General features: G+C 37.0%; 2 protein-coding genes across 5 annotated transcripts; one reads left to right on the top strand and one right to left on the bottom strand.

The window, feature by feature from the left end:
* Positions 1 to 12,327: 12,327 nt before the first annotated feature.
* LOC148877662 (uncharacterized) lies at positions 12,328 to 13,373 on the top strand. The gene is made up of 2 exons (XM_088970160.1): positions 12,328 to 12,645; positions 12,801 to 13,373. The coding sequence occupies exons 1-2, from the start codon at positions 12,328 to 12,330 to the stop codon at positions 13,371 to 13,373; spliced, it is 891 nt and encodes a 296-aa protein (XP_088826286.1).
* A 6,085-nt stretch (positions 13,374 to 19,458) lies between these two features.
* On the bottom strand, positions 19,459 to 26,430 carry LOC148877663 (UDP-glycosyltransferase 88F5-like). 4 transcript variants are annotated; one of them, XM_088942277.1, is made up of 2 exons: positions 24,609 to 26,422; positions 19,459 to 19,886 (listed from the first exon to the last, which is right to left on the bottom strand). In XM_088942277.1, exons 1-2 carry the CDS (start codon positions 26,044 to 26,046, stop codon positions 19,882 to 19,884), a joined length of 1,443 nt encoding a protein of 480 aa, XP_088798403.1. In that variant the 5' UTR covers positions 26,047 to 26,422; the 3' UTR covers positions 19,459 to 19,881. The 4 variants fall into 4 exon arrangements, with proteins under 4 accessions (XP_088798403.1, XP_088798402.1, XP_088798404.1 ...); XM_088942276.1 differs by lacking the exon at positions 19,459 to 19,886 and adding an exon at positions 23,853 to 24,134 and having other exon boundaries at positions 24,609 to 26,430; XM_088942278.1 differs by lacking the exon at positions 19,459 to 19,886 and adding an exon at positions 23,853 to 24,204.
* Between the last annotated feature and the right edge of the window lie 116 nt (positions 26,431 to 26,546).

Here is a 26,546-nt window from a genome sequence, read left to right on the forward strand (position 1 = left end):
GAGCACATAGGAAGCATAATGATGTGGTCCCCATTTTATAAGAGATATAACGAAAGTGATACAGGTTTTGCATCAACTTTTGGGAATCAAAATTTGCACTGCCAGTGAGTGCAAATGAGACAAGAAGTACGCATTTTGTATCAAGTAGGACTGTGGGGTGCATTTCATAGTTACAAACAGATGGACGCAAAACTGAACCAGCTGCAGAATTCATATGCAGTTAACACTTGCATTGCAAACAAACAGAACCTCAAGCATTATATTTATACCTTGACAACTTTTCCTTCCCCTTTTCAATGAAACAAATGGATGCTAAATGGCAACGCAAAAGGTTCCCTAATCTGGCATAGTAGGAAACTTTCCTTCACAACCTGGTAAATCTTTGCCATGTGGAAAGATAATATTACCGATCATTGCCGTTCACTAATAAGGGATTTTTAGATTGGTCATCTGTTCAATCCTCCCGGTCTACACTACCACCAGCCCAGTCCCCACCCTTTTTTGTGTTTTCTACAAGTGATATTAGCCATTGGTTTTAATATTTTCATAATCAAATTTCCACAAAAATAATGATTTTAATAGAGAATTGCGAGATGAAGCTAAAAAAGAAATGGAGGATTTGCGAGAGGAACTATCAACTATGGTCATTTTGGGGCCTAAACAATTTGCCACGTGGAAGGTCCCTTCATCATTCAGTACCTGCATTTCAAAAAGGGATCTTTTCTTATTTTATTTTAATGCTGTAACCCATGCACCTTCTTCTCTGGCATTAACTAAAATCATGATTTTCAAAATCCGATCGGATTGGATGGTCGGACCGGAAAAGCCGGTAACCTTTCAGCCCTCGGGTCTGGTTATACTGTAAACTGTTGATGCCTAAATAACCATTGAAAAGGTCAAAACACTGCTGACCCGGGTGATCGAACCGTTCAATCCGATTATCTATTCACGAATTACAAAATTTATTTTCGTTAGATTAAAAAAAATAAAAAACAAAAAAAAGGACACTCATTTTCGTTCAAACTTCTAACCTTCCTTGAGTTCCTTCCTCTCGAACGACCTGCAGCAGCCACGATGGCGACCAATGGTGAATCACGACGATTGGTGACGTCGGTGAGCTTCATCTATGACCGATTTCTGTTTGTAATCAGTAGGAGCAACAAGGAGAAGCTGCGGCAGGCAATTTTGCAGCGGCGGCCGGGGGTTTCTATTATATTGCGGCAGTAGCAGTTGGCAGTTGGCAGCACCAACAAGATGACAAGGACTGCGGCGGCCGACGGTGAGTTTAATTGCATACCCTGTGTTGTTTTGGATTCTTTTTATTTGTCCTAATTAACTACCACTCGGCATATCCTTTTATGAAAACTCAATATGATACCATGGCTGTCCATTCATGAATTTTAAATTTTGTTATTTTTTAGTATTTTATTTTTTCATAATAATACAATCAACTGAATCAAGGAATATTGGCTTGAGCAGGGTAACGTGTTTACATATTAATTTGCACCCATAAACCAACACCACCTACCTGTAGAAATTTTCTGTTTTTTTTTTCTGTATCTTTTGATTTTTTTTTTGTGTTTTGTACTGTATTATTTTTGTATTTAGATAGTTTTATTTTCTGTATTTAATTTAATTTTGTGCTATCTTTTATTATTTATAAATATATTTTCATTTTTAATTTATTTATGACATCATGAGTCGAATCGTTCGACCCGAACAGTTGAACCCGATTCTGTTTTCGGGTCGTTTTTAAAAACCTTGACTAAAATACATTCTAACACACTATCGGACTTAACCATGTCATTCTTCTTTCAACTGAACTCAGATCAAGTTGCAGTTGTAATCTGTTCACAACTATCAATTCCATTTTTTTTTCCTACAATCCTATTATCGGCCCTTAATTAGATTGTTTCTGCTTCGTATGGTTGATGCCTCATTGGTAGGCGTGCAAATGGATTGGATCATCTGATCCAAAATCAATCATATTTTCCCTGATTCAGATATTTTCCTATGGTAGTGCAAATGATTTGGATGTAAATTTTGATTTATTTTTGTTTCAAATTGTACCTTACTTGGTTGCTTTAAAAATGAAGTAAAATAAGACTCAAAGCAAAATAAGAAAAATCCAAAATAAAATTAAACCAAAATTTACAATTTTTTATTTGTGCTTCCATACATTTGTACTAGTGCAAATAAAATTTCACTGCAACCAAATACAAAATTTGTATTTTTTTAATTATATTGTTTTTATATAATTGAAAAAATGGTTGTATTTTTTTGTTTTTTTATATAGATTATTATATTTTTCCTTTTAATTATTTGTTAAATTTACAAAAATTATATTGACGAGATCAAATTCAGATATCCAACATCCTTAATGCATTCGAATTCGAATCGACCTTTTTGAGATCTAATTACATCTTTAGATTGCACCAGATATAGAATTTATATTATCGGATCTTTAGATTGATTCGACACCAATCCAATTCATGTGCATCCCAAGAAAATGGCAATGTATATAAACCATGATGATTAATGGGATTATTAAGCTCACATATATACCAGTAGCCAAGGCAAACGAATTTGAAGTTTAAAATGCTAAATATTGATCTCGGCTTTGGAGGGGAAAGTGGCCGCTCAAAATTTTATATGCATCCTAAACATTGGGTGTTTGTTTGTTGTAATTCTAAAAAAAATATAGAACAGTACAAAATATTTCATGCAAGGATTAAAATATTGATACTATATATATATATATATATATATATATATGTATTGATATATTGAGTATCCAAGTACATAGTAATGTATCATATACAAGGATTGAAGTATTGGTATTGAGTATTGTATTAGATAGTTCAAATATGGATATGGATAGGGGTACATTTTGGAAATACATGAATAGGGACGAAAGATATGGAAACACTTGGATACACTAGGGAAATGCATACAAATCACATAAATATATTAATAACACTAAATTAAAACTAAATTATCTATAAATAAAGTATGAACACATGAGAAATTCATACTTTAATAGGCTATATAAAGAGAAGTATTACAACCAACAATACTGGGACTCTAAAACTATACACATCATATAATAATTATCACTTGATTTCAATTTTTATAATTAAAATGTTCAATTTTTATTAATTTTGTTGGAAACTTTTATTTATTTGTTTAATACTTTATATAAATAATAACTATTTTTTGAATAATAAATATGTTTTCATTTTTAACATATACTTTATATGTAAAATAAAACATGTAAATCATTTGAGGTAGACTTAAGTTATCTATTTCAATTCTTTATAATCATAATTTTTTATTTTTGTTAAAGTTAAAAGACAATCGAAAACCGATAAATATACAATTTCATCAAACTAAGCACCAATAAATTTCCATATTGATATGTATTGGACCGTATCCACTGATATGATGCACTATACTTTAAACCTTGTCAATATGCACTGATAGCTAACTTTGGATATGAGGCATATTGATACTTTTATCTATGCAAGTGATTTGTTGTGTGTGCATGATTCTCTAAGTCTCATAACCCATTTGGGGGAGGGATTATTAGGGAGTGCTCATGGTTCGGTGAACTGAACCATGAGCCTTTTTTTTGTAATTGAATCGGTACTATCGGTTTTTAGAAAATCGGTAACTGAAACTAAATTAAGCTAATCGGTTAACTGGTTCAATTAATCGTCGATTTTTGGGTTTTTTATTTTTATAATATATATTATAAAAACATATATAAATATATAATAAAAATTATAAATATGCATAATGCACATTTATTAATTTATAATATATATAATATGCATAATATATAAAATATATAGAAATACATGTATATCGGTCGGTTCGATTAATCGCCGGTTTTCTATATTGGTTAACCAAAGCCAAACTGGTACCTTCAATTTTTTAAAAACACTGAAACGATCAGTTTGGTTAACCAATTTTTTCGGTTCGATTTCGATCGATGGCTTTTTTTCTCACCCCTAAGGCTTATACAAGTTGTGTAGACTGAGCAAATTTGGATAAGCTACCAAAACTAACTTTCATTGGAACAAATTCTTAGTTTCAAAGACGGTATTTTTGGGATTTTCACCAAATAAGGGGCATGTTTGGTGCGTCTTTTTGAGAAGATCTTTTGGTAGCTCTAACAGTCAAAAGACGCATTGAGCTTTTACATGAAGATTTGAGCAGCCCAAAGCTAGTTTGGCAGCATCACGTCTTTCCATGTCTTTTCGCGCGAGAATAAAATGTGAAAGATGCGAAAAGCTTCATTTGGAGTTTCCTGAAATTAGTCCAAAATGAGTTTCTCGCATCTTTTCAGTGCTTCAGCTTTTAACAGCTAAATCTTCCATGAACCAAATGGGAATAGACCAAAAATCGGTATGCTCGACTAGTAAACAATCAAAAGACCGTACAGAAAGATGCACGAAACAGGCCCAAAGTTTCTTCACTTTTGATATGGGGCCTACTTTATAACGTTAAATCCAATGGGTTTGATTGGTCAATTGCATGAGAAATTGCACCTACACACGATTGAAAAATTAGCTTTTCTCTTACAAAACCTAGTTTTGAACTTGTCCCACATTGGAAAATTATAAGCTTTGTTTTCAGTATTTTAATAGGAGCTGATTTACACTCCTTAAAAATAGTAGAGGAGAGTATGGGGGTTTGATACTGTGCAACGCGTACGCACGCATGTGTGCCTCACAATGAGGCGCTTTAGAGGCACACTTTGCTCGCACCCGCATGGCTTGCGAATGGTGGTTTTGGTTTTGATGCGATGCTGACCGTTGATCACCGTTGATGAGATCAATGGTCACGATTCAGTCAGATGTGATCAAGAGGCACAATTCAAAGTTAACAGTCATTAATTGTTAACTAATTTTTAAACAGTCACAATGTTTGAAATTGTGACTGTTCAAGATGCCTTCTCTGAATCAGCACCTACCTTTTCTTTATACCTTTTCATAAATTATTTAAGGAACATGGATTAGACTTCAAAAACACACATTTTCGAAATCCACTTTCTCTCTCTCTCTCTCAGTCCGGTCTGCTACAGTCTCACAGAAGGTTTCTTCAGAGATTTTTCAACTTTGCTGGTTGCAGATTCTCGCCTAAGGCTCTGTTGTATCCTGGGAACGGATTTTCCTGTAACCCAATAGTAAACTCAATGAAACTAAGTGGGGGCAAATAATGTTCTAAAGACAGTGTCTTCAGACGCGCCTCAGAGCTTCTCCTCCAAAATTACAATGACCCCATTTTCCTACAATAACTCCACCCATGTCTACCCATATATCATTACAGTCATATATTAAAAACATCTCATCCTCTAATATATATATAGTATTATGTATGAAAAGATACTCTCAATGAATAGAGATAATGTATTGTGGGTAGACGTGGGCAAGGGATCCGGAATCCTGCGGGAATTCCCTCCCAAAAGGCACTTAATGTAAGATGAAACAAAAAATGGAGTTATATAGCAAACACCGACGAAGCGTCCAGGAACAATCCTGGCCTAGATGGAGCCGTGGCGTCATAAATTTTAGAACTAGAACCTTTTTATGTGCTTTCTCATCAAACTGCTACGCGGTTTGCAGTTCTCTTCGGGCGTAATTTTCCGCGTTACTTGATGTTCTCCAGCTTTGTTTACACAAACATTTCCCTTACAACAGAGGTCGAATGTGATAATCAGCTCTTGCTGGACATTATGAGGAGTGATTGTTCTCCACGAACTGTTCAACTTAAGAGGCTTAAGCTGTGTGATGAATCTCTAACACGCCCCCTCAGTCTCAAGTGAAAGCTCATAACCCATTCCACTTGAAGAGTGAACAAGCACGGACTTCACCATATCTTGTATTAAAATTTAGGGTCTATTTGGTTTACAATCGGAGTCGAAATTGAAAAGGTCCATTTCCAGTCTGTTCGGTTCAAACAGAAAGGGGAATGGGAATTAAAATCAGCAGGAATGAGATTCGTTCCCAAGGGAGAGTCGGGGATTGGCCATTTCAACAGGAATGGGAAAGGGTTTTTGATTCCGCCCAACCAAACAGTTAGAATCAGAATAGCCCATTCTGATTCCAATTCCAGACCTCTATTCCTGCAAACCAAACAAGACCTTAATTAATTGCAATGGGGACAATAAGAATCAAACACCATAGACTACTTGGTCACAGGAGTGCAACATGGACAGATTAGGGCTGTGATTTAATGGGCCCAACTTGAATCCCTAACCTGAAATAGTGTAAAATGTTGACTTGGGTTGGGTGCTAAACCAAATTGCACCCCTATTTAAGGGGTTAACTTTGGCTGTTAGGGCCCAGCGGCATAGGCTGTTGAGACAGTTTCTGGGCTGGACATGTTGTGGGCAGTTCACCTATTCATGCCCATCTTTGATTTTTAGACAAAATAAATTAAGATGTAATTACTAGTTTACCTATTCTCGTAACAACTTAGCATTTCCAGAAATTCTCTCAACAGCATATACTGTTGGCCCCCAACAGCTAAAGTTTTTCCCTATTTATTTAATCAACGATCTAAAGGAACCATTCAAATTAAGAGGCTTAACTGTTATACGAGGTCCCTGAATAGATTTTATTCTAAAAAAAATTCAGCGTTGGGTTCCCTCACGTTTTCGCCATGTCAGTGATTGGTGAGTTGTGACTTCGAATCATCAACAGTTCTACTGGTAATTGTGTCCTATTAATGCATCATCTCCTTACTTTTGCTTATGGGTCTCAACTCTCTTGTGTCAGTCAGGGCTGAGAACCGAAGAGGATTCAATTCAAAGTGATGTATCATCCATTCTCCAAACCTTGTTATGCACGTCATTACCGGATCTGGGCCGCCTTGGAAACCGCAATGGATGGGTCTAACTGCAACAGTCATGGGCTTTGGACCCTAAGATCTTCTTACAGGTAATATGACGGGTCCATGGGATTCACTGTCCAGAGTTCATAGGTTGCTAGTTGTTTTAAAATTCAGAAGATGGGGATGACTGGATGAGGACACCAACCAATACACCATTGAACACCATCAGAAGATAGGGCCCGTATAATCCCGGGTGAAACTTTACTGGTTTATATTTCAGTCCATCCTTTGAAGGGCTGTCCATTTCTTCTTTGAGTAGCTTATCCAAGGCATCATCAGCTCAGCCCCTAAAACTAGAAGAGACCCATAAGGTGTCAAAAGATGCCCATATTCTATAGGAAAGTGATTACTGAGATTGGATCTGTTAAAAGTGTTAATGAAAACACGCTTTCAATTGGCCAAAAAAAGAAAGACTGCTGAAAGAAAAATCTGTTTTGTTTGCTTGAAGGAAAAATCTGAATTAAATACAAATTTTACACCCGATTCAAATATGCGTCCATTTGTTTAAAGCCATAATTTGATCATTTTACCTTTTATTTCCCAAACAAATAATCTTCACTTCTTTTGAAATAAAGTTAAGATCACATCATTTTACTTCCCTCTTTCACTCAAAAAAAAAAAAATACAAAACAAAACAAAGTGAAACCTAATGCAAAAGGAAACCAGAATTTACACTTCTAAGCATTTAAATTTTGCACCTGGTTCAATTTTGCATCCATTTGTTTTGATTATGATTTGTATTTCCACCTTCTGTAAAAATTATATTTTTTTTCTCATTTTTAATCATTGGCAATGCAAATCAGTGTTTTAAAAACTAACCCAGAGATTGACTCATTTTTTTTCCTTCCATGACATAGCTTAGCAATTTTAAATATGTAAAAATAATACATTCATAAATACATAACTTTATCTATGCACTCACATACATATATACATACAAGAGCATAGATATAAGTGTAATTGGAAAAAAATCAAACCTAAAAATAAAAATATATATTATAATTTATAATCCATAATTTGTTGTCCGATTTAAGTGGGTCAATGATTCAACCACCCAGGTTTTCAGGTCGTGAACAAATTCAATGGGGTTTTGGCTAAGAGTAAACATCAGTTGGGGTTAACCCGAACAAGACTCATGATGGGATGAAGTGAACAACCCAACCAACCATTTCAACTACTAGTTGAAAATGACAATGCAAATTTTGCATCAGGTTTAGATACAGAATTTACATCGCCTTCCTCCTACATTAATACTCTGTCACAGTGGACTGGATCCACCCATAATGTGGACCGTGCCACCGAATTCGGCATCCATCAGGGAAACACCCATTCAAGCAGTCTTTACAGTCTTGTATTGGGAATATCTTCACACTCGTGTGCTTTATTTCATAAGAAGGTATTCTTGATGCAAAGTTGCAAGAGGCTGTTGGGGTAGTGTAAGCACAGGCTTGCCCTGAAGAAACTAGTTGCAAAAACAGAGAAGGGAAGGGAATTATAATGCTGTTGGACGAGAAAGAGAAGGGTTTTATGAGAGAATGAGGATAAACTTGAGAGGTTTTTTCATTGCAAGTATTTACGAATTTGTATTGGAAACAAAGTAGGCCGAAAGATCATATTGAATGAAGTAAACAGATGGATGGAAAACGAGGACTAAATTAGGAAACTGTATGTTAGAAATTTTCTAAATCCAACTCTAAGGCCCCATTCGCTTTTTCGTAAGTTACTTACCCGAGTAAATGCAGTTACCTGGGTAAGTTTTTCCTGGGAAGCACTTACCTAGGTAGGTACATTTATCCATATTCTTTTATTTCTCATGTAAATAAGGTAATGACCATTTTAGTCATAAAAATCCATTATTAAAAATGGTATTTTTGTCATGTTCAAGTGTTGACAACTTTCCCCCTAGGTGGGAAAATAATTTACCCACCTAGGAGACGGGATACCCAGGAAAATAAATTTTCCCTGATTCCCACATAAATCTGACAAAAAAACAAAAAAACATAGAATTCTTGGCCACCTCTCAAAATTTGAAAAAAGAACACCCCCAAGTGAAATTAGGAAGCAGAGTTTTAATAAGGATACAAGTAGCATGCAGCTTGTCTATTTAAACAATAGATCTTCACAAAGTAAATAAGCAAATTGTGCTCTTAACTGTTTCAGCAAAGAAATACTTCAGCTACTGAATGTGTACCTAATTCTATGGTGAAAGTGCGCAATAACTCTAGGTTAGATAGCGATCGATACAGAGAATGAAACGAAATTACAAAGAAAAGGGATGGGTTTTGTGAGAAAACGGGGAGAAACTTGAGAGGTTTTAATGGAAAATGAGGATTAAATTAGGAGAAATTGGACATTAGAAACTTTCTAAATCCAACGTATAAGTGAAATTAGGAAGGTTGAATATGATCAACTAATTTGTTTATTTAAGCCATGGTTTTTAAAACTGAACCAGTCAGGGGTTTGGTTACCGGTTTGAACAGTCCGACTGTTCGATCCGAACGGCCAGCCCATTCTGACAAAAAAATAATAAAAAATGAAAAATGGTCAAAACTGTTCAAACAGTTAACTGACCAGTTTAACGGTTTACTGATCAAAATCAATGGTTTTGGAAGAAAATGAAACTGGTCAGATGATTGATTTCCGGTTTTTCCGATCCGGTTTTAAAAACAGTGATTTAAGCACTAGATCTTCATAATAAGGAAATAAACAAACCCTGCTCTCTAACTATCTGAGAGCAAGAAAAACTTCAGCTACTGATATTCAGTGCCTTTAATTCTGTAATGAAGTATCAAGAAAACAAGCAGACCGGGGGTACGACGATGGCATTAATGGCTAATTCTTCCACTGTATCCTGGCGCCTTTCCCTTTCAGTTGGATTTTACTCTTGATGGTGCACGAAATGATAGTTCTCTAGAGAAAACAGCTCGGACGTTGAGTTGACGGGGTTGGCAAGCCAAGTTGCAAGAGAATAGTCAGAATACACGAGGTGTTTTAGTCGAGGTGGGCATGTCAATGTTTAAGTCAACGATTCATCGATGAAAATGCAAGAAAGAAAGAGAGCTAGAAAGTCTGATAGCAAAATTGTGTATACCTTCTGTGGTTGAAGGAAGTGTCTTTATATAGGCATGGGTAATTGTGGATCCCACATAGCAGGTTCAAGTTCTTTAGAAGGATGTGACTTATCAGCCTGCCACCCTCGGAGGTGGTTTCCGCAAATAGCAATGCTAGTCGGACAACATGATATCAGAAGACTCAGAAATGATGAGTCACGCATAATATAAGTTGGTCAACACCTTGACCTTGATCAGGTCGGTAAGTCCTCAGGAGGAAGTTTCCCCTCTTGCCGAGGTCACTGGTCTGCTCCATTGAGGTGCATACGTTGCATAAGGCCATGCCTTTCCCAGTCCCTAGCCAAGGTGCCAAAGTGATGCTGGGCGGCCGAGGTGCATCCAAGGTGAATCCAACTAACTTGGTAAAGATGCATTACTATCTACGTGGCTCCGAGGTATTATACAATGATTCATAGGTGTCACGTGGTGTGATGTCAATGGAGGGCCAAATTGCCCCTCATCAACTCTTACCAAGTTTTCCAGCAAGGAGAGCAACACCAGAAGAGAAGAAATCATGTTCTCCGTCGCCCATGCTGATAAAATAAGGGAGAGCGGAGAAAGTGAGTTCCAAGTGAACCCTGTCACAGTTAAAAGGATGAATAACTCATTTTTTAAAAGGCTCTTGAGGTGAAGCCAAAGGCCTAAGCCTTGAGGCAAGGCAAGGAAAAAAGGCCTAGCCTCAGTAGCCTCAAACCCCACCAACAAGGCTTAGGCCTTGAGTTATTTGAAGCTTACCACTTTGAGCCTTCGGCCTCAAAACGTCCAAATGTTAGGCCTAAACTATTTAGTATGCTAATCTGGAATAAAAAGATTTACATAGGGGCAAACACAAATTTAAGATAGAAAAAAAAAAAAAAAAAAAACTTGTTTTGTATATACATTGGTGTAATAAGCAAATAAATAAGCATTCAAATAACAAAATCTTGCATGTAAAACGAGTAAGAAAATAACTTGTTTCATTGTTCTTGCTTTATTCTTATCCATTTGCAGTATTTTTGTTTCTTATCTTCTAGTTCTAGTTAATAGAAATTCATTTTTTTTTCATGTTCAATAAATGAAAAACTAATTTGTTCGTATCTTCAAGCTGATTATATACTAGAATTGATCTAGGCTTTTTTTTTGAGTACCCAAAAAGAAAAAAAACAAATAAATTAATACATTAAAATAAATGGTACAATAAAAATATTTGTTTATAAAAAAGTCAATCAAATATTATTTTGTCATTTTCAAGCAATTAATACGTGAAAATTAAGGTTGTGTTTGGTTTGAAGGAAAAGGAAGGAAAAGGCAGAAAAACCTATACAAGGTTTGTACATATTTCCCTTCCTTTCCTTTCCTTTTCCTACCTTTTCCTTCAAACCAAACATTTAGCATCCTGTGAACCCATGAGTTCACACGTGTTCGTTGTATTTGTTCTGATTTTGTGGTATTTGTTCTATAATTTCTAGTATTCGTTGTATTTTATTTTCTTCTATTCGTCAATGCCCTCCACTCCTCCAGTTCCCAATCTTTTTCTCAATCTCATGTTTGCCTTACATTCGGTGGTGCATTTGTAGACAAAACATGTCGCCGGTGTCATTGCGATCCTTTGTTTTAAAGCTGCCACACCTTACTTTCTCCGGTGTTGTCTCATCTTATTTCCTCCGTTTTTATCACTTCTCTTCTCTTTTACCTGTTTTTCCCGCTTTCGGATTTTGCTTCCTTTTCACAGAATCTGTCGTTGTGTTCTCTCTCGGTTGTTGTGGACCTTGTGGTTTCCTGTGTTCTGGTCACGGGATGCTAGGTTCAGATGAGAGACTATTGGAGGGGAGTTACAACCCACATATGGTGAAATGCTCTAAGATCAATGGGCATACATAAAAGCTAGCAAAATGGATTGGAATGAAGAGTTCAATTATATGCAGAAAGGTGTTCGAACTAATCCACTGGATACTTCAAGTTAATATATAAAGATATTTTAGTAATCAGATAGTTCAACTTAATGCAATGCAAATATGACTGAGCTATTGATAGTGCTTCAAACTTAGTTAACTTAGTGGGTGAGTTACTTCCTACTTGTTAGGCACTATTTTGAGTCAGTGAACATTTATCCACTTTCTAGTTTAATTGCTTAATTTTAGCTAAGGTTAGTTTTACTGTAAGTCTATTTATTTGGACCTCTTATGTTATTTTTTTAGTGAAGTGAATTGAATTCGAAGTGGCTTTGTTTTTTAAAATAGAATTTCTGTTCTTTTCCCAATAATTTCTTTGGTACCAAAGCTGTGTTGGGTCATTATCTGGGCAAAGGGAAAAATAAGAGAGGAGAAAGAGTTCCGCCATGGGTAGCAACGGAGCCAATTCATCAGCTCTACCCCTAATTCCAGTCTTTAAAGGGGCAAATTATCACTTCTGGAGCCTCAAAATGAAGACCATGTTCAAGTCTCAAGAGCTGTGGGACTTGGTGGAGAAGGGATTTGAAGACACAAATCCGGCCGAGCCCGATCAACGATTGCGAGAAACCCATAAGAATGATGCAAAGGCTCTGTTTCTCATTCAACAGGCCCTTGATGAAAAAATCTTTCCCAGAATTGCAGCAGCTAGCACCTCCACTCAAGCATGGGAGATTCTAAAGCAAGAATTTCTGGGCGACAAGAAGGTAATTACTGTAAAACTACAAACCCCTCGTCGTGATTTTGAAACATTGGCTATGAAAGAAAAAGAATTTGTGCAAGTATTTGTATCTAAGGTGTCTGGGATTGTTAATCATAAGAAGTCATATGGTGAAAGTGTTAGTAATAAAACTATTGTAAGGTTTTGAGGAGCTTAACCTCAAAATTCGATCATGTAGTTGTAGCAGTTGAAGAGTCTAAGGACTTGTCTACTTATACTTTTGATGAATTAATGAGTTCTCTGTTAGCCTATGAAGCTAGACTGAGCAAATCCTATGAAAAGGTTGAGGAGAAGGCTTTTCATGTTAAGGGGGAGTCTTCCTACAAGGGAAAGTCAAAAAATTCTAGAGGTCGGGGACAGAATAGAGGTAGTCGAAGTCACGGTGGCAGCAGAGGAAGAGGCCAATTTGGCGATCAACGCCAACACAAAAGCACCATCCAATGCCGATATTGCAAGAAATTGGGTCACAAAGAAGTAGATTGTTGGACCAAGCAGAAAGATGAGCAGAAACAAGCCAATTTTACAGAGAAAGTTGAAGAGCAGAGCAAGCTATTCATGGCTCATTCTCCTATTGATAATGCTTCCAATGGAGTGTGGTTTTTGGACAGTGGTTGCTCCAACCATATGTCTGGAACAAAGTCTCTTTTTAAAGAACTTGACGAGTCACAGAAAAGTGAAATTCAACTCGGAAAACAACAAGCAAATGCAAGTTGAAGGGAAAGATACAATTGCCATCAAAACCTCACAAGGTAATGTAAAACTATCCAAATCAATGAGGGATATTTATGCTTCATGTAGCTTTGCTTTGTATGTTTCTGACCCCACTTGTTACGATGAAGCTGCAGAAAGTCAAGTTTGGTAGGACGCAATGAAAGAAGAGATGTCGGCTATTGAAAGAAATGCAACTTGGGAGCTGATCAACCTACCAGAAGGCAAAAATGTTATTGGGCTCAAGTGGGTGTACAGAACAAAGTATCATGCTGACGGTACTATACAGAAACACAAAGCTCAGTTGGTAACGAAAGGGTACTCTCAGCAACAAGGTGTTGACTTCAAAGAAACCTTCTCTCTGGTTTCTCGCTTTGAAACGGTGAGAACCTTTCTAGCCTTGGCTGCACAATTAAATTGGGTTGTGTACCAGTTTGATGTTAAATCCGCTTTTTTGAATGGAGAATTAGATGAAGAGGTGTATGTTTCTCAACCTGAAGGTTTTGTTAGTGGCGATGACAGCAAAGTTTACAGGTTAAAGAAGGCTTTATATGGCCTAAAGCAAGTCCCACGAGCATGGTATAGCAAGATAGACTCCTACTTTCAGGAGAATGGATTTGAAAGAAATAAAAATGAGCCAACACTTTATGTGAAGAAGCGAGGTAACTTTGATTTTTTGGTGGTGTGCCTTTATGTTGATGACATAATTTATATGGGACCTTGTGAGTCTCTTGTTGAGGAATTTAAGTCTTGCATGATGAAAAAATTAGAGATGTCAGATTTGGGTTTGTTGCATTATTTTCTTGGTTTAAAAGTCAACCAAAGTGCAAATGGGATTTTTATTTCCCAAAGAAAATATGCTAATGATTTGTTGAAAATGTTCAATATGTTAAACTGTAAAGCAACTCCAACTCCCATGAATGTGAATGAGACACTCATAGCTAATTATAACATCGGAATGGCGAGTGCGAGATATTTTAGAAGTATGGTTGGCGATTTGAACTACTTGTCACACACAAGGCCTGATATAGCATTCCCTGTCAATGTTGTCTCTAGATCTATGCATAGCCCAACAATGCATCAGCTCAGGGCAGCAAAGAGGATCCTTCGTTATGTTGCTGGAACTATTGATTTTGGAATTTGATACTCAAAAGTATCAGATTTCAAACTTTTGGGTTTTACTGATAGTGACTGGGCAGGTTGCTTAGATGATAGAAAAAGCACTTCCGGCTATGTTTTCTCCCTTGGTTCGGGTGCTATTTCATGGAGTTCAAAGAAGCAAGAGATCGTGGCATTGTCATCATCAGAAGAAGAATATGTTGCTACAATGGCATCAGTTTGTCAAGCAGTTTGGCTAAGGAGATTGTCAGCCGATTTTTGCCAAGTTCAAGAAGGTGCAACTCAAGTGTTTTGTGACAATAAGGCAATAATCGCTATGGTGAAAAATCCTGATTTCCACAGCAGAACAAAGCACATTGGCATCCGCTATCATTTCATCCGAAATCTGGTTGTTGAAGGAACAATAGCAATGAAGCATTATGGGACCAATAAGCAAGTAGCTGATGTTCTTACCAAGTCACTGCCACATGCCAAACACGAGTACTTCAGACTGCAGATGAGAATAACAAGTTTTGAAGCAAGGAGGAGTGTTGATATTGCTTCAAACTAAGTGAACTTAGTGGGTGATTTACTTCCTAATTGTTAGGCATTATGTTGAATAGTGTTTCAAACTTAGTGGACTTAGTGGGTGAGTTACTTCCTAGTTGTTAGGCACTATTTTGAGTTAGTGAACCATGTTTATCCACTTTCTAGTTTAATTGCTTATTTTTAGCGAAGATTAGTTTTGTTGCAAGTCTATTTATTTGGACCTCTGATGTTTTTTTAGTGAAGTGAATTGAATTTGAAGTGGCTTTGTTTCTCAAAGTAGAATTTCTGTTCTTTTCCCAACATGAGCAATGTTGACTAAAACTTTGAAGGTGGGCGTGGGCTGACTGAGACATTTTGTCAGTGGCCTGGCATGGCAAGTGGACTGGGCAAGGAGTGGCTAGGTGGATAGGTCGGTCTCATTGAAATACTTTGTCGAACACTAGGTGGCAAGTCAAGTAAGTTGGTCTCACTAAGACATTTTGTCAAACAATAGTTGCTTGGTGAGTGAGCTGGGCTGGGCAGGGGTGGGGCTGGGAGTGGTTGTATAATGTGAAAATCCAGGAACCCTTGCCAAGTTTGGACACGGAGCCCAAAGTGGAGGCTATTTTTTATCACAATTAGAATAATAGTCAAGAGAGATTAAGAGAGAGTGTTATGGTGAGAGGGAGAAATGTTCTCAGTATTTCAAGTTCATTCCTCAATATTTTGGGTTTTATTTATTGGCCCTTTTATAACTATTGGGTTTGTTCCAATGGATATGAACTACTCACAAATCTCTCTAAACAGTTGGTACTAGTCTCCACTGGGATGAGACACTTGCCCCTGGTTGTTGAGACATTTTATCAACCAACAACTACTTTAGTGGACCAAGTTTAAAAGAGAAATGTCAAAACAAATTTTATTTTATAGGAAAATTATAAATAATAATAATAATAATAATTGAAAAGAGGTGTTGATTGTATGCATATTGGTCCACATAGAATAAATACTCCATCGATCGTGTGGCTATTTCCATTGGCCTACGGATAGTCTTACATGTCAAGGATGATATATATTGAGGGCCATAGACCACTCGGTCCAACAGTGGTTTCCAAGCATATTGTGATTTGCAACTTGGGAAATTAGGTGGTGTATATGGGTGGGGGATGGGTTTTCTATACTGTCCCCATTTAGACATTACATTGAACAGATGAGGTAGGCTATTATATGCAAGTTCTCATCTATTGTAGGAATAATGAAAGGGAAAACCAAAAAATTTTTTGTTTTTTTTTTTCCCTTCCGTTCATGCAACTGTTGACAGTAATGGAGATATGCTCCAAAATACAATGAGAACTGGAAATCATTAATTACATAGCCAATTTTAAAGGCATTATCCTCGAGTTCAAATCACCCCCTCCACAAATGAAAGCAACTCAATCAAATCTTCTGTTGAACTCCTGAAGATCAAACCTACAATGACTTGCACCTTTCGATTGGATGACTCAAGGTGATAACTGGATGTCGGCCAGAAAAGTTGGACAGGTATTGTATTACTGCTTGTAATCGCCACTTAACAGGAGCAGAGCTCTTCGAGATATTAGATATCATGCATGCTATCAACTACTACATCAGTATTATTTAGTTTCTTACCATGGAGTATTACCTTATGCTTAGTTCTTTCTTACTAGATCTGTTAATAAGATGATTGATTAGCATATTTCTTGATAGTACTAACCATAAGAATTCTAGTTACATGTATAGTTTAGATTTGGTTCAAATAATAAGTTTTCTATTATATTCGCCTTGTTTTCTAGTTACACCCTGACTTGTTAGTTGTTTTTTCTTTGTTCTAGTTTTGATTTCGAACTAGAGATCTCTCAAATCATAGCTACTATCAGTTTTCAGTCTTTTCGAAATGTCTTTTTGCGTTTTCGAACATTAATTTGATTACACCTTTCTCTAGTATTCATAGTTATTTTTTGCCACTTGGTGAAGAATGATATCTCACTTAAGTAGGTGTCATTATTTCAAAATTTAGTGAATCATTTTTCAAACGATTGTTTCTATCTTCTTCTTTTGCTTTTACGTTCTCGTTACACTAGGCGCTATTGTTCCTTCTCCCATCTCTCCTATTCTTCTGCTTCCCACAATCAAACATAGAAGACTTAGATGCCCTAAATGAAACTTTCTAAAATATGCTTCATGCCAATAATATCCCGGGAATCAACCTTGTAGATATTCATCCACATATTCCTAAAAATCTCTAAGATGGTTGGAATTTTTCGTTTATCTGTCGCTTATTTCCTCGTCTCACTAATCAATTCTCAAAACTTGAACATGGCCTTTACACCCTCTAGAATTAAGATCCGAATCGCCTTCTTATGGCACCCTTTCAACGTGGCTATTTTAGACCTTGATTTAGATATAAGGAAGACTTCACCTGGATTCGAGATAATGGACCCTGGATGCTTAATGGTCAGTGGATTGTTCTGATAACTTGGGAACTTGGTCAACCCCAATATGAATGTTAGCTTAATCAGATTGAAATTTGGGTTCAACTACATGATCTCCCTTATGAAATCCTCTTAGAAGACATAGGTAGACCCATCTTTGAACATATAGGTCCTACCCATCATACTCAGGTCATCCAAAACTACATTCGTGCTAAGGTTTTCATTGCCATTGACCAACCGCTCAAAACTGATTGTTTTTATAGTATCATGAACTGGGTTACATTTAGGTATGAAGATCTCCCTGTAACTTATTTCCTTTGTGGTTGAGTTGGCCACCTTTACCAGCGATGTTCACAACTCCTTCCTCATATTTATGGCCAATCTTTTGAGCAATACTTTAATCAAAGGTCCATGCACCTTCCTGGTCCCTAGGTAAAAGTAAAACTTCCTATGCGACATAACTGGCGTTGGCCTTCCTTCTGTGACTTTGTCCATATTCCCACTCAACCAAACAATGAACAACCTTCCCTAGTAGCTTCACAACTTCCTACTTCTCCATCACAACCCCAACATGCAACCTCTAATCCTGACTCTACACTTGCTAGAATTACTTCATCTCTCTCTACCACTGATCCATCCACTAGTCAACCTTTCACCATGAGAGTCTCCCTAGAAACCTATCGCTTAGCTCAATAGACACAAAACACCCTCACCAGCCTACTTTTTCCCGATACTACAAGCGCCTCATCTTCCATGGGAAAACACCCCAGGATTGATCTTTTAGAAAATCTAGAGAAGGAAGATACTCTAGATCTTCCCATCTATGACCAACTTGAATCTTCAAACTGAAGTAATCAAACTGACAGAATCCTTACTATCGTGTGATCTAATCTGGAAACCGATAATGAACTTTCAACAAAAATAGAGAAACTGTGGATCAAGAGGATCCCCTTGCAAGCACGTCAGAACTGGTCAATTATCTCTTTATAAGTTTTGTTTACTTTTTAGTGAATTGGGCGATAGTGGCTGGCCCCAAACAGCCACAACACCGCAAATGTTGATTATGAGCTAGAACTATCGTGAGGCAAAACGCCCTAAGGCAGTTCGAGGTCTAAGAGTTTTGGTTAAAAAATATAACCCAGATTTTATTATTATTTTTTTTTTGTGTGTGAAACCAAAATTCCATTAGATAAAATGCAAATTCTAGCCAATAATTTTCATTATGCTAACTGTTATATAATTCCTCCTAAAGCATGTGCTAGAGGGATAGTTGTTTTTTGGAAATCTGATATCCTTGTTTCTCTCATTTTGGTTCACTCAAGGTATCTTTTTCTTAAAATATCATCTCCTCTTGTTCTTGAAGATTGGTTAGTAGATTTTATGGTCATTTAATTAAAGCCCATAGAAATAAATCCTAGTTAAATCTTAATCAACGGTTGTAGTCCTTAAGCCTACATTTTTTACTTATAGCTGACTTTAATGAGGCAAATACAGTCATGATTCAATACCCTACTTCCTCTAACAACATTTCTAGACATACCACCACCCAGTATCGTAATTTAGTATTAGATCAAAATCTTATTGAAATCATTATTCAAGGGGATAAACTTAGTTGGTCTAACAAAAGATCCATTGGTCTTATTTGCAGAATATTAGATCGAGTCTTAGCTACTCCCAATCGAATCTCAAGGTTTCCACATGCAAATCTTACTTTATATGCTCGATGGGGTTTTGATCATCACCCTCTAATTTTAGATATCACTCCTGAAAAGAATCAATATCCAAAATCTTTTAGGTTTTATGAAATGGGGTTGTCAGATAACTCTTGTAGAGAAGTTATTCAAAACGGATGGAATTATCAAATAAATGGATATGCTACCTACAGACTATCTCTAATGATGGATCATATTAAAGTTTATCTTATCAACTGGCGAAAATCGAAATTTGTTGACCCTCAATATGAATTAAGTGAGCTAGAGCAACAGATAATTCAAGTTCACAATCAACCCCTTGGGATCAAACAAAAATCATGTTTTTATATAAAAATTATGATGATACACAATCCCAAGTTGAGAGTTTTTGGAGACAAAGATCTAGGCAACTTTGGATAACTATGGAAAATAAAAATACAAACTATTTCCATAAAAGTACATTATGCTGCCAGAGGAAAAATGAAATTCAAGAAATCAAATATTTTCAAGGATCTTGGGTGACAAATCATAAAGACATAGCAAGAGTCTTTATTTCTTATTTCTCAAACATTTTTTTCCCATCAACCTCTTGATGATTTAACCTTTATTGAAGATATTTTTAGCCCTATCATTTCTGATGAAGATAATGCCTTTTTAACTACCATCCCTTCTGATGAAGAAAATAAATCAGCTCACTTTAGTATAGGTAGTCTTAAATCTCCAAGTCCAAATGGGATGCCAGCCTTAGTCTACAATGAGCATTGGGATTTGATGGGCATGGAAATTATAGCCTTTGCCAAGGAATTTTTCCAAAACAAGAAACTGCTAAAACGTCTAAATCATACATTTATATGCCTTATACCAAAAAAAGCAAACTATATTAAAGTCTAGAATTATTGTCCAATCAGCCTTTGCAATGTGCTCTATAAAATCATTTCAAAAATTCTAGCTACTAGATTATGTTCTGTTTTGAAAAAATGTATCTCCCTAATCAATCAGCTTTCATTCTAGGGCGTCAAATGACAAATAATACTATTATTGATCATGAAATGTTCCATTTTTTAAAACATCACAAAAAAGGTGTGGGCTATGTGGTCATTAGTTAAACATGGTAAAAGCCTATGACTGACTTGTATTGTCTTTTCTTTTTTTAGTTTTATAAGCATTAGGGTTCTCTCAAGACTTCTGTCGCATCATGTTAGAATGTATTTCTTCTATCTCCTACTCTATCCTTATTAATGGTACTCCAGAAGGAAAATTCTCACCCACTAGGGGTCTTAGATAAGGTGATCATTTATTCCCTTACCTTTTTATTCTATCAATGGAATGTCTAACTCAAATGATTGTTAAAGCTGAAATTGATGGTCGACTTAAAGGTATTCAAATAGCTACTAGGGCCCCTACTATCTCTCATTTACTCTTTGCGGATGATATACTTCTATTTCTGAGAGATCATCAGGATGAATCAAACACACTAAAAGTTATTCTTCATCAATTTCAGAATTCTTCAGGACAATTAATTAACTTAGATAAATCTAGAGTTTATTTTAGCAAGAATATTCACCCTAGACATCAAAGAATGATACGGAAACAACTTCAGATGAAAGTCCTTCCTGAAAATACTAAATATTTAGGTCTTCCTCTGAGTTAGGGACGAAATAAACATTTCCAGTCATCTTTCATTCTGGATAATGCTAAAGCTAAGCTTAATAGGTTGAAAGCTTATGCTCTAAGTCAACCTGGGAAAAGAATCCTTGTTCAATCCGTGCTTCAAGCTACAACCGAACTTCCCCAAAAAAACTATTACTGCTATAGACCAAATTATTAAGAATTTTTGGTGGGCCAAGTCAGATACTAATCCTCATCCTTATCATTGGTGTTCTTGGAATACTCTTTCTTTCCCTAAATCATCAAGAAGCTTAGGATTTAGAAATATAAAATTGGTGAATATAGTCTTTCTCAAAAAAACTAGCTTGGAGAAATCTCAATGAACAACATAAATTGTGGATCTAGCTTCGGAAATCTAAATATCTATCAATTAATTCCTTTTTCCCCTATTCCATTCCTTCCACTAGTTCTTTTTTTTTTGGAAATCTATTGCACCAAAAAATTCAAAATCTACTTCAAGAAGTAGGTTATTTAGTTCTAGAATCTTCTACTTGTAAAATTGATCAACTTCCCTAGATCCAAAGTAATGAGAAGTTTCAAATGATAACTCATCCAATTCCACCTAGTATTTCAAACCTTACTTTTACAAATGTCATTATTAATGGAAATTGGAATACATCTATTCTCCGAACTTACTTTGATAATAACCAAATTGATTATATTTTACAAACACCTATTTTTCTAGCAAATACTCATATTTCCTGGATGTCGACCAAACACTCATCAGGTAAATTTTTGTCTTCACAGCATATATAGATTTAATTCAAGCTTCTTTGCCAAGACTTTCTAACCAATTAAAATATTGCGTAAAGTGGATATGGAAACTTCCGAATCCCCCTCGTACCAGTTATTCCTTTAGCGTCTTATGTTGGACAGTTATGCCCTTAGCTCCAATTAGATTGATGTATGTTTTGACATTTCTTGTAAATGAATAAAGTACATAATTGATTCATGTCATTGTGGTGTATTTCTATATAATACCCTTAAACTAGACACTTATGAAACTCGTGTTAGTTTAGAATCTTCACAGTTGTTGGATAGATCTGAGGAGATTTATCTTGCCAAGGCTGACACTGATGTGCCACCAAGTTGGTTGGAGTAGTTCTCTCAACTATCAAGGTGAGACCTGAGGTACATGTAGTGTGAGTTTTCTTGAAACCTAGAACCGAACCAAAATTCCAGTATTACCCTGAACCTTGGAGATAGATGGGTAAAACTAAAAAGTTACACCTGACCCCTAGACTCGATTATGATACTACACTAGGTGTCAGATTGAGTTGTCTTTGATATGTCAATCAGTGAGATCCTTAGAGGGGGTCAAAACCTGGGCATATTGTGACAGTCTGAGAATTCATCTGAGTAGGTGACCATAGTGACTGGATCAGCCCCTTTATCGACAAAGTGAATGATCGGGGATGCACTCTCTGATGGAAACCTAAACTACCGACAGTTGATTTCAACCATTGAAATTTGTTTTTGCAAAATATATTTATATAGAAATATACTTATATATATTGTGGTTTCAAAATGTTTGCAAAATGATTTAATTCCTAGGATCCATGTGAGTAGAGAGTACAACACTATTCCTTATAGTTGAGGGAAATGTCATCTCTTGTTTGGCAGTATTTGGTCATTATGGGCTGAGAGATTAAGTGTAAGACCATTGAGAGTAATAACTGATGGGCTAATGTTGCATATGCCCATAGTGATTGGGTTTTTATAAGGTGGTTGGACCCAATGACCATTTAGTGTAAATGTTGGGCCCATTAAGAGCCCATGGTGATTGACTTAGGGTTCATTGTCTCCTACAGTGAATTTGGCTAGGCTGAACCCATGTGGTTGATGTGTAGATCAATGTAATGGTCCCACGCCATACAAAGAGAGCCAACTGGGTAGTAGGTTAAGAGGTTAAGTGAGCATATAAGCTTAATGGGCCTAAAGACCAATTCGAACTGGGTTTAAATTAGTTAATTAAAAGGAGGCAAGAATTTATTTATAATCTGATTAGGATTAGCTGAAAGGAGAAGATAAGTCCTATCCATTTAAGAGTCTAGGTCCAAATATCAGATTTGGATCAAGAAATTCTCTCATAATTAGATTAGGAGGCTGATCCAAAGAAGACTATAAATAAAGGGGTGAATTCCTTAGTCTTACACAACACAGCAACCTGTAGAATTCTCTCATATTCTTTCCATCCCTATCCAGTCTGATCTTCTCTTGAGGAATTGATTAAGAAATGTTCTTGATATTGTTTCTTGGCTGAAGAAACAATCTGAAGTCGTGCACACCAGCCCCTGTTCGATTCTTGCTGAAGGATCCTGGTTCTTGCTGAAGGATCATGGTTCTTGTTGAAGAGCCATCATGCTGATTTCGCTTCATTACACACTGTGTCATATTCGATGGGAGCGGATTTTGGTATTCTCCTTGGGCGTGAACACTTTCATTGGGAGTTACTACTACTTTGTATCAGGTATATCCCTCTCTTCCCTTTTAGTTTCAGATTTGGTCCAATTTTGAATTCAAGAACAATCCTTGAAAATGAAGTTTTCTAAAATAGGGAATGCGATTCTCAGATGTGAGAGAAAGAAATTTTTGAAATTTCACTCAACCTTCCTGCAGTGTTCGGCCATCCATATGGTAGATCTCTCATTCCTTCATCTTATCCAAGGCTTTCTCATTGTTAGAAAGAAAGTTCTATTTAGAAATCAAGATCAAAACTTTCTTTTGTCATAACCATCTAGAAACCCTGAATCATCATTTTTTTAGAATGCTTTTTCACAAAATCCATTTTATTTGCATCTCCTTGGAATATTAATATAAATAATATTTTTCACTCTTCCTAGACTCACTGTATATTGAACTTGTCAATCTTTTTCCTAAGAAATTTGTCCTTGAAATTTCTTAGTTGGTATGCTATAGCTTTATACTATATCTAGTTTGCACATAGTGAAAAATGTTTTAAAGATTATGTGGTATCAAATCTCTGGATTCTTCGAAAGACTAATACTGTCTTCAATAATATTCGTGTGTCACGATCTCATCCAGGATTAACTCAAGAAATACCTTCACAATTATGCATAAATTTACATTCAAACACTAATTGTATCATATTCACGGATGCAGAGAAAATTACCCATATTTTGTTTTGTTATGATACTATCCTCATAAACAACTAGCTGGAATGTATTCAAATCACAAGAGGACGGAAGTGTTTGAAATCAGTAGAGGAAGCCGAGCTTTTTGCTATGCATCAAGGAATCCATCAAATGCTTCAACTCGGAAAAAGGAATATCTTGGTCTGCTTGGATTCTCAACTAACAGTCCATGCACTTCAAAACAAAATTTCCCTACATTGGTCATCTCTGGAGTTGCTTATGCGAACAAAAAACTTATTTCAATCTGTTCAATGTTTAGCTATTAGTAGAAGGTTCAATATCCCTGCTCATCAGATAGCAAACCGGAGTAAACATATTATGCATGATCATTTTTTGTTAGATAATTATCCTCCTGCTATATCTGATCTAAAAAAACTATGTATTTTGCTCCTTTGTTTAATAATTTGCTTTCCTCCCACAGAGAATTGGGTTCACATCATTATGCCTCTTTACCTTACTCCAAACCAACAGAAAACTTTCCTCCTGCCTTCTTTTTCTTTCGCATAAAGTAGAAATTACATCTTTTTGCCTAAAGCCAAACAAAACCAGTTTTGCACTCCCTTGCCTTTTTGCATTAGTACAAATGAAATTCCTATGCAAACAAACTCAACCTTAAAAGGACAATTAGCTAGACGGGTTAACACTTACTTGGGTTCCATGATTCCACCAGTTTACGAAGGGCCTCGACAGACGATCCCCCTTTGGCTAAAGCAACCTGTGCATTCTCTCTCATCTTCTGACTCTGTTCTCTGAGTGTTTTTCCATCTTCCGACTCCATCAAGGCCCTTACTCTCTTCTCGACCTCGATTGCACTCACGAACCCATTCTCCGCTTGCTCCATCGGCATTGCAAGCTTCATATCCTCCACTAATCCGGCCTTGTGTATATGTTGTTCTGCATAGAGAGGCCATGCCAGCATCGGCACTCCGGCACAAATCGCTTCCACTACTGAGCTCCATCCACAATGAGTGACAAACCCACCCACTGATTCCCGATTCAATATGGCCGCTTGGGGTGCCCATGACTTCACAACCAGCCCCCTGTCTCTTGTCCGATTCAAGAACCCTTCAGGCAGTAGAGAATCCAACTCTAGCTCCTTTGATGCCAAGCTCGAGAAGCCCAATGTCTTCTCCTTCTCAGTAGGTGGCGGAGGCTTCACTACCCACAAGAACCTCTGGCCACTTTTCTCCAACCCATGAGCAATCTCCTTCAATTGAAGTGCCGAGAAGACACCTCGGCTACCAAAACACAAAAATACAACGCTTCGACTAGGTTGTGCATTGAGCCACGACAAACACTCATGTCCAGACTTCATGGTTACTTCTCCATCGGCAATCAATGGTCCTATACAGTAAACTGGTGGGGTCGGAGCGTGGGGTATGCAGGCCCCATCAGCAGTTGCTTTAATGGGTATTGGCTCTAGTGACTCAAAAGTGTTTGATATGATTCCCTTTGATTTAGGGAGATGAGTTGCTAAGTCTAAGAATTCATAGTAGGCTGGATCAGCACGGTTGACTACGGCCTCCCCCATGTGAGATCCACGGATGCGAGGAACACCTGGGATGTCGAGATAAGTGGTGGTGAGGTCTTTGAAGTTTTGGGAGGTCTGAGAGTGGAGGATAGGGAAGTAGAGGATAGGAGCAAGGGAAACAACAGCAGAAGAGTAGAAGAAGTAAGTGGGGATCTGAAGATGAGAACCGACATCAAAGGAGGAGAAGCAAAAGATGTCGATGATGAAGGATTGGATGGTGGAGGAAAGGGAGATAGACTGCAGCGCATTGCGGACGTTTGGGGTGTACATACGGAGAGACTCGAAGAGGATGGCCAAGTGGCTGCGAAGGGGAGATTTGTCAAGTGGGGTAGGGAGGAAGGGGAGTTGGTGGAAGACGATGGAAGGGTTTGCTTGGGAAATGCGATTGATGTAAGGCGTTATTGTTGTTGGGTCAACAAGTCCGGTTGTAAGGAGGATAGTGACAGAGTACTGCGGGTGGTGGTGGAGAATTAGCTTGCCAAGCTCGACCATGGAGATAAGATGGCTTATTTCTGGACTGGGGAACATTACTATGGTGTCTTTCATTTTGGGCATAGAGTGGGAAATTGTAATCGAGAAACAGAGAATCGCCAAGTGTTTGATGGGTTTTGTGAAATTCTGCCTTTTCGCTAAAAGGTAGAAGTTAGAACAAACAAGGTGAAAGTGAAATCATCTTTGATCAGAGACAGGAGCCAGGGTTGAGCCAACCCCAAAAACAAAAACAAAAAAAAAAAAAAACAAGCAGCAGGCTGGTAAACCCGGCAACAAGCTACTGCAACACAACGGCAGCAAGCAAGACATATTCTGCGCGAATATCAGCTACAACTACAAGACTGAACAGACGGACCTGAGATCTGGAGTCCTGCATGGATGGAGAATGGAGAAGCAGGAGGGATGCACTGCGCGAGGAGGGCTACACTCCTGTGCAACACTTGAATCAGAGATCTGTCCACACTTGGGCTTTTTATCTTGTTTATTGAAATTAATAAATTACAAAAAGAAAATGGGTTTCTAGCATATAAAAGACAACTTTTTGTCTTTAATATCAATAAAAA

This window comes from Nelumbo lutea, chromosome 1 (assembly GCF_056320005.1).
Source record: "Nelumbo lutea isolate HS-2025 chromosome 1, American lotus-T2T, whole genome shotgun sequence".
In the NCBI taxonomy this organism is placed as follows: domain Eukaryota; kingdom Viridiplantae; phylum Streptophyta; class Magnoliopsida; order Proteales; family Nelumbonaceae; genus Nelumbo; species Nelumbo lutea.

Bases quoted from the DNA above. Each gene is read 5' to 3' on its own strand.
- LOC148877662 (XM_088970160.1), top strand. From the start codon at position 12,328: ATGGGTAGCAACGGAGCCAATTCATCAGCTCTACCCCTAATTCCAGTC. The intron at 12,646-12,800 runs GTAATTACTGTA...AACTATTGTAAG, and splicing joins AATTTCTGGGCGACAAGAAG to GTTTTGAGGAGCTTAACCTC.
- LOC148877663 (XM_088942276.1), bottom strand. From the start codon at position 26,046: ATGCCCAAAATGAAAGACACCATAGTAATGTTCCCCAGTCCAGAAATA. The intron at 24,135-24,608 runs GTAAGTGTTAAC...TTTGTTTTGAAG, and splicing joins GGTGGAATCATGGAACCCAA to TGCATGGACTGTTAGTTGAG.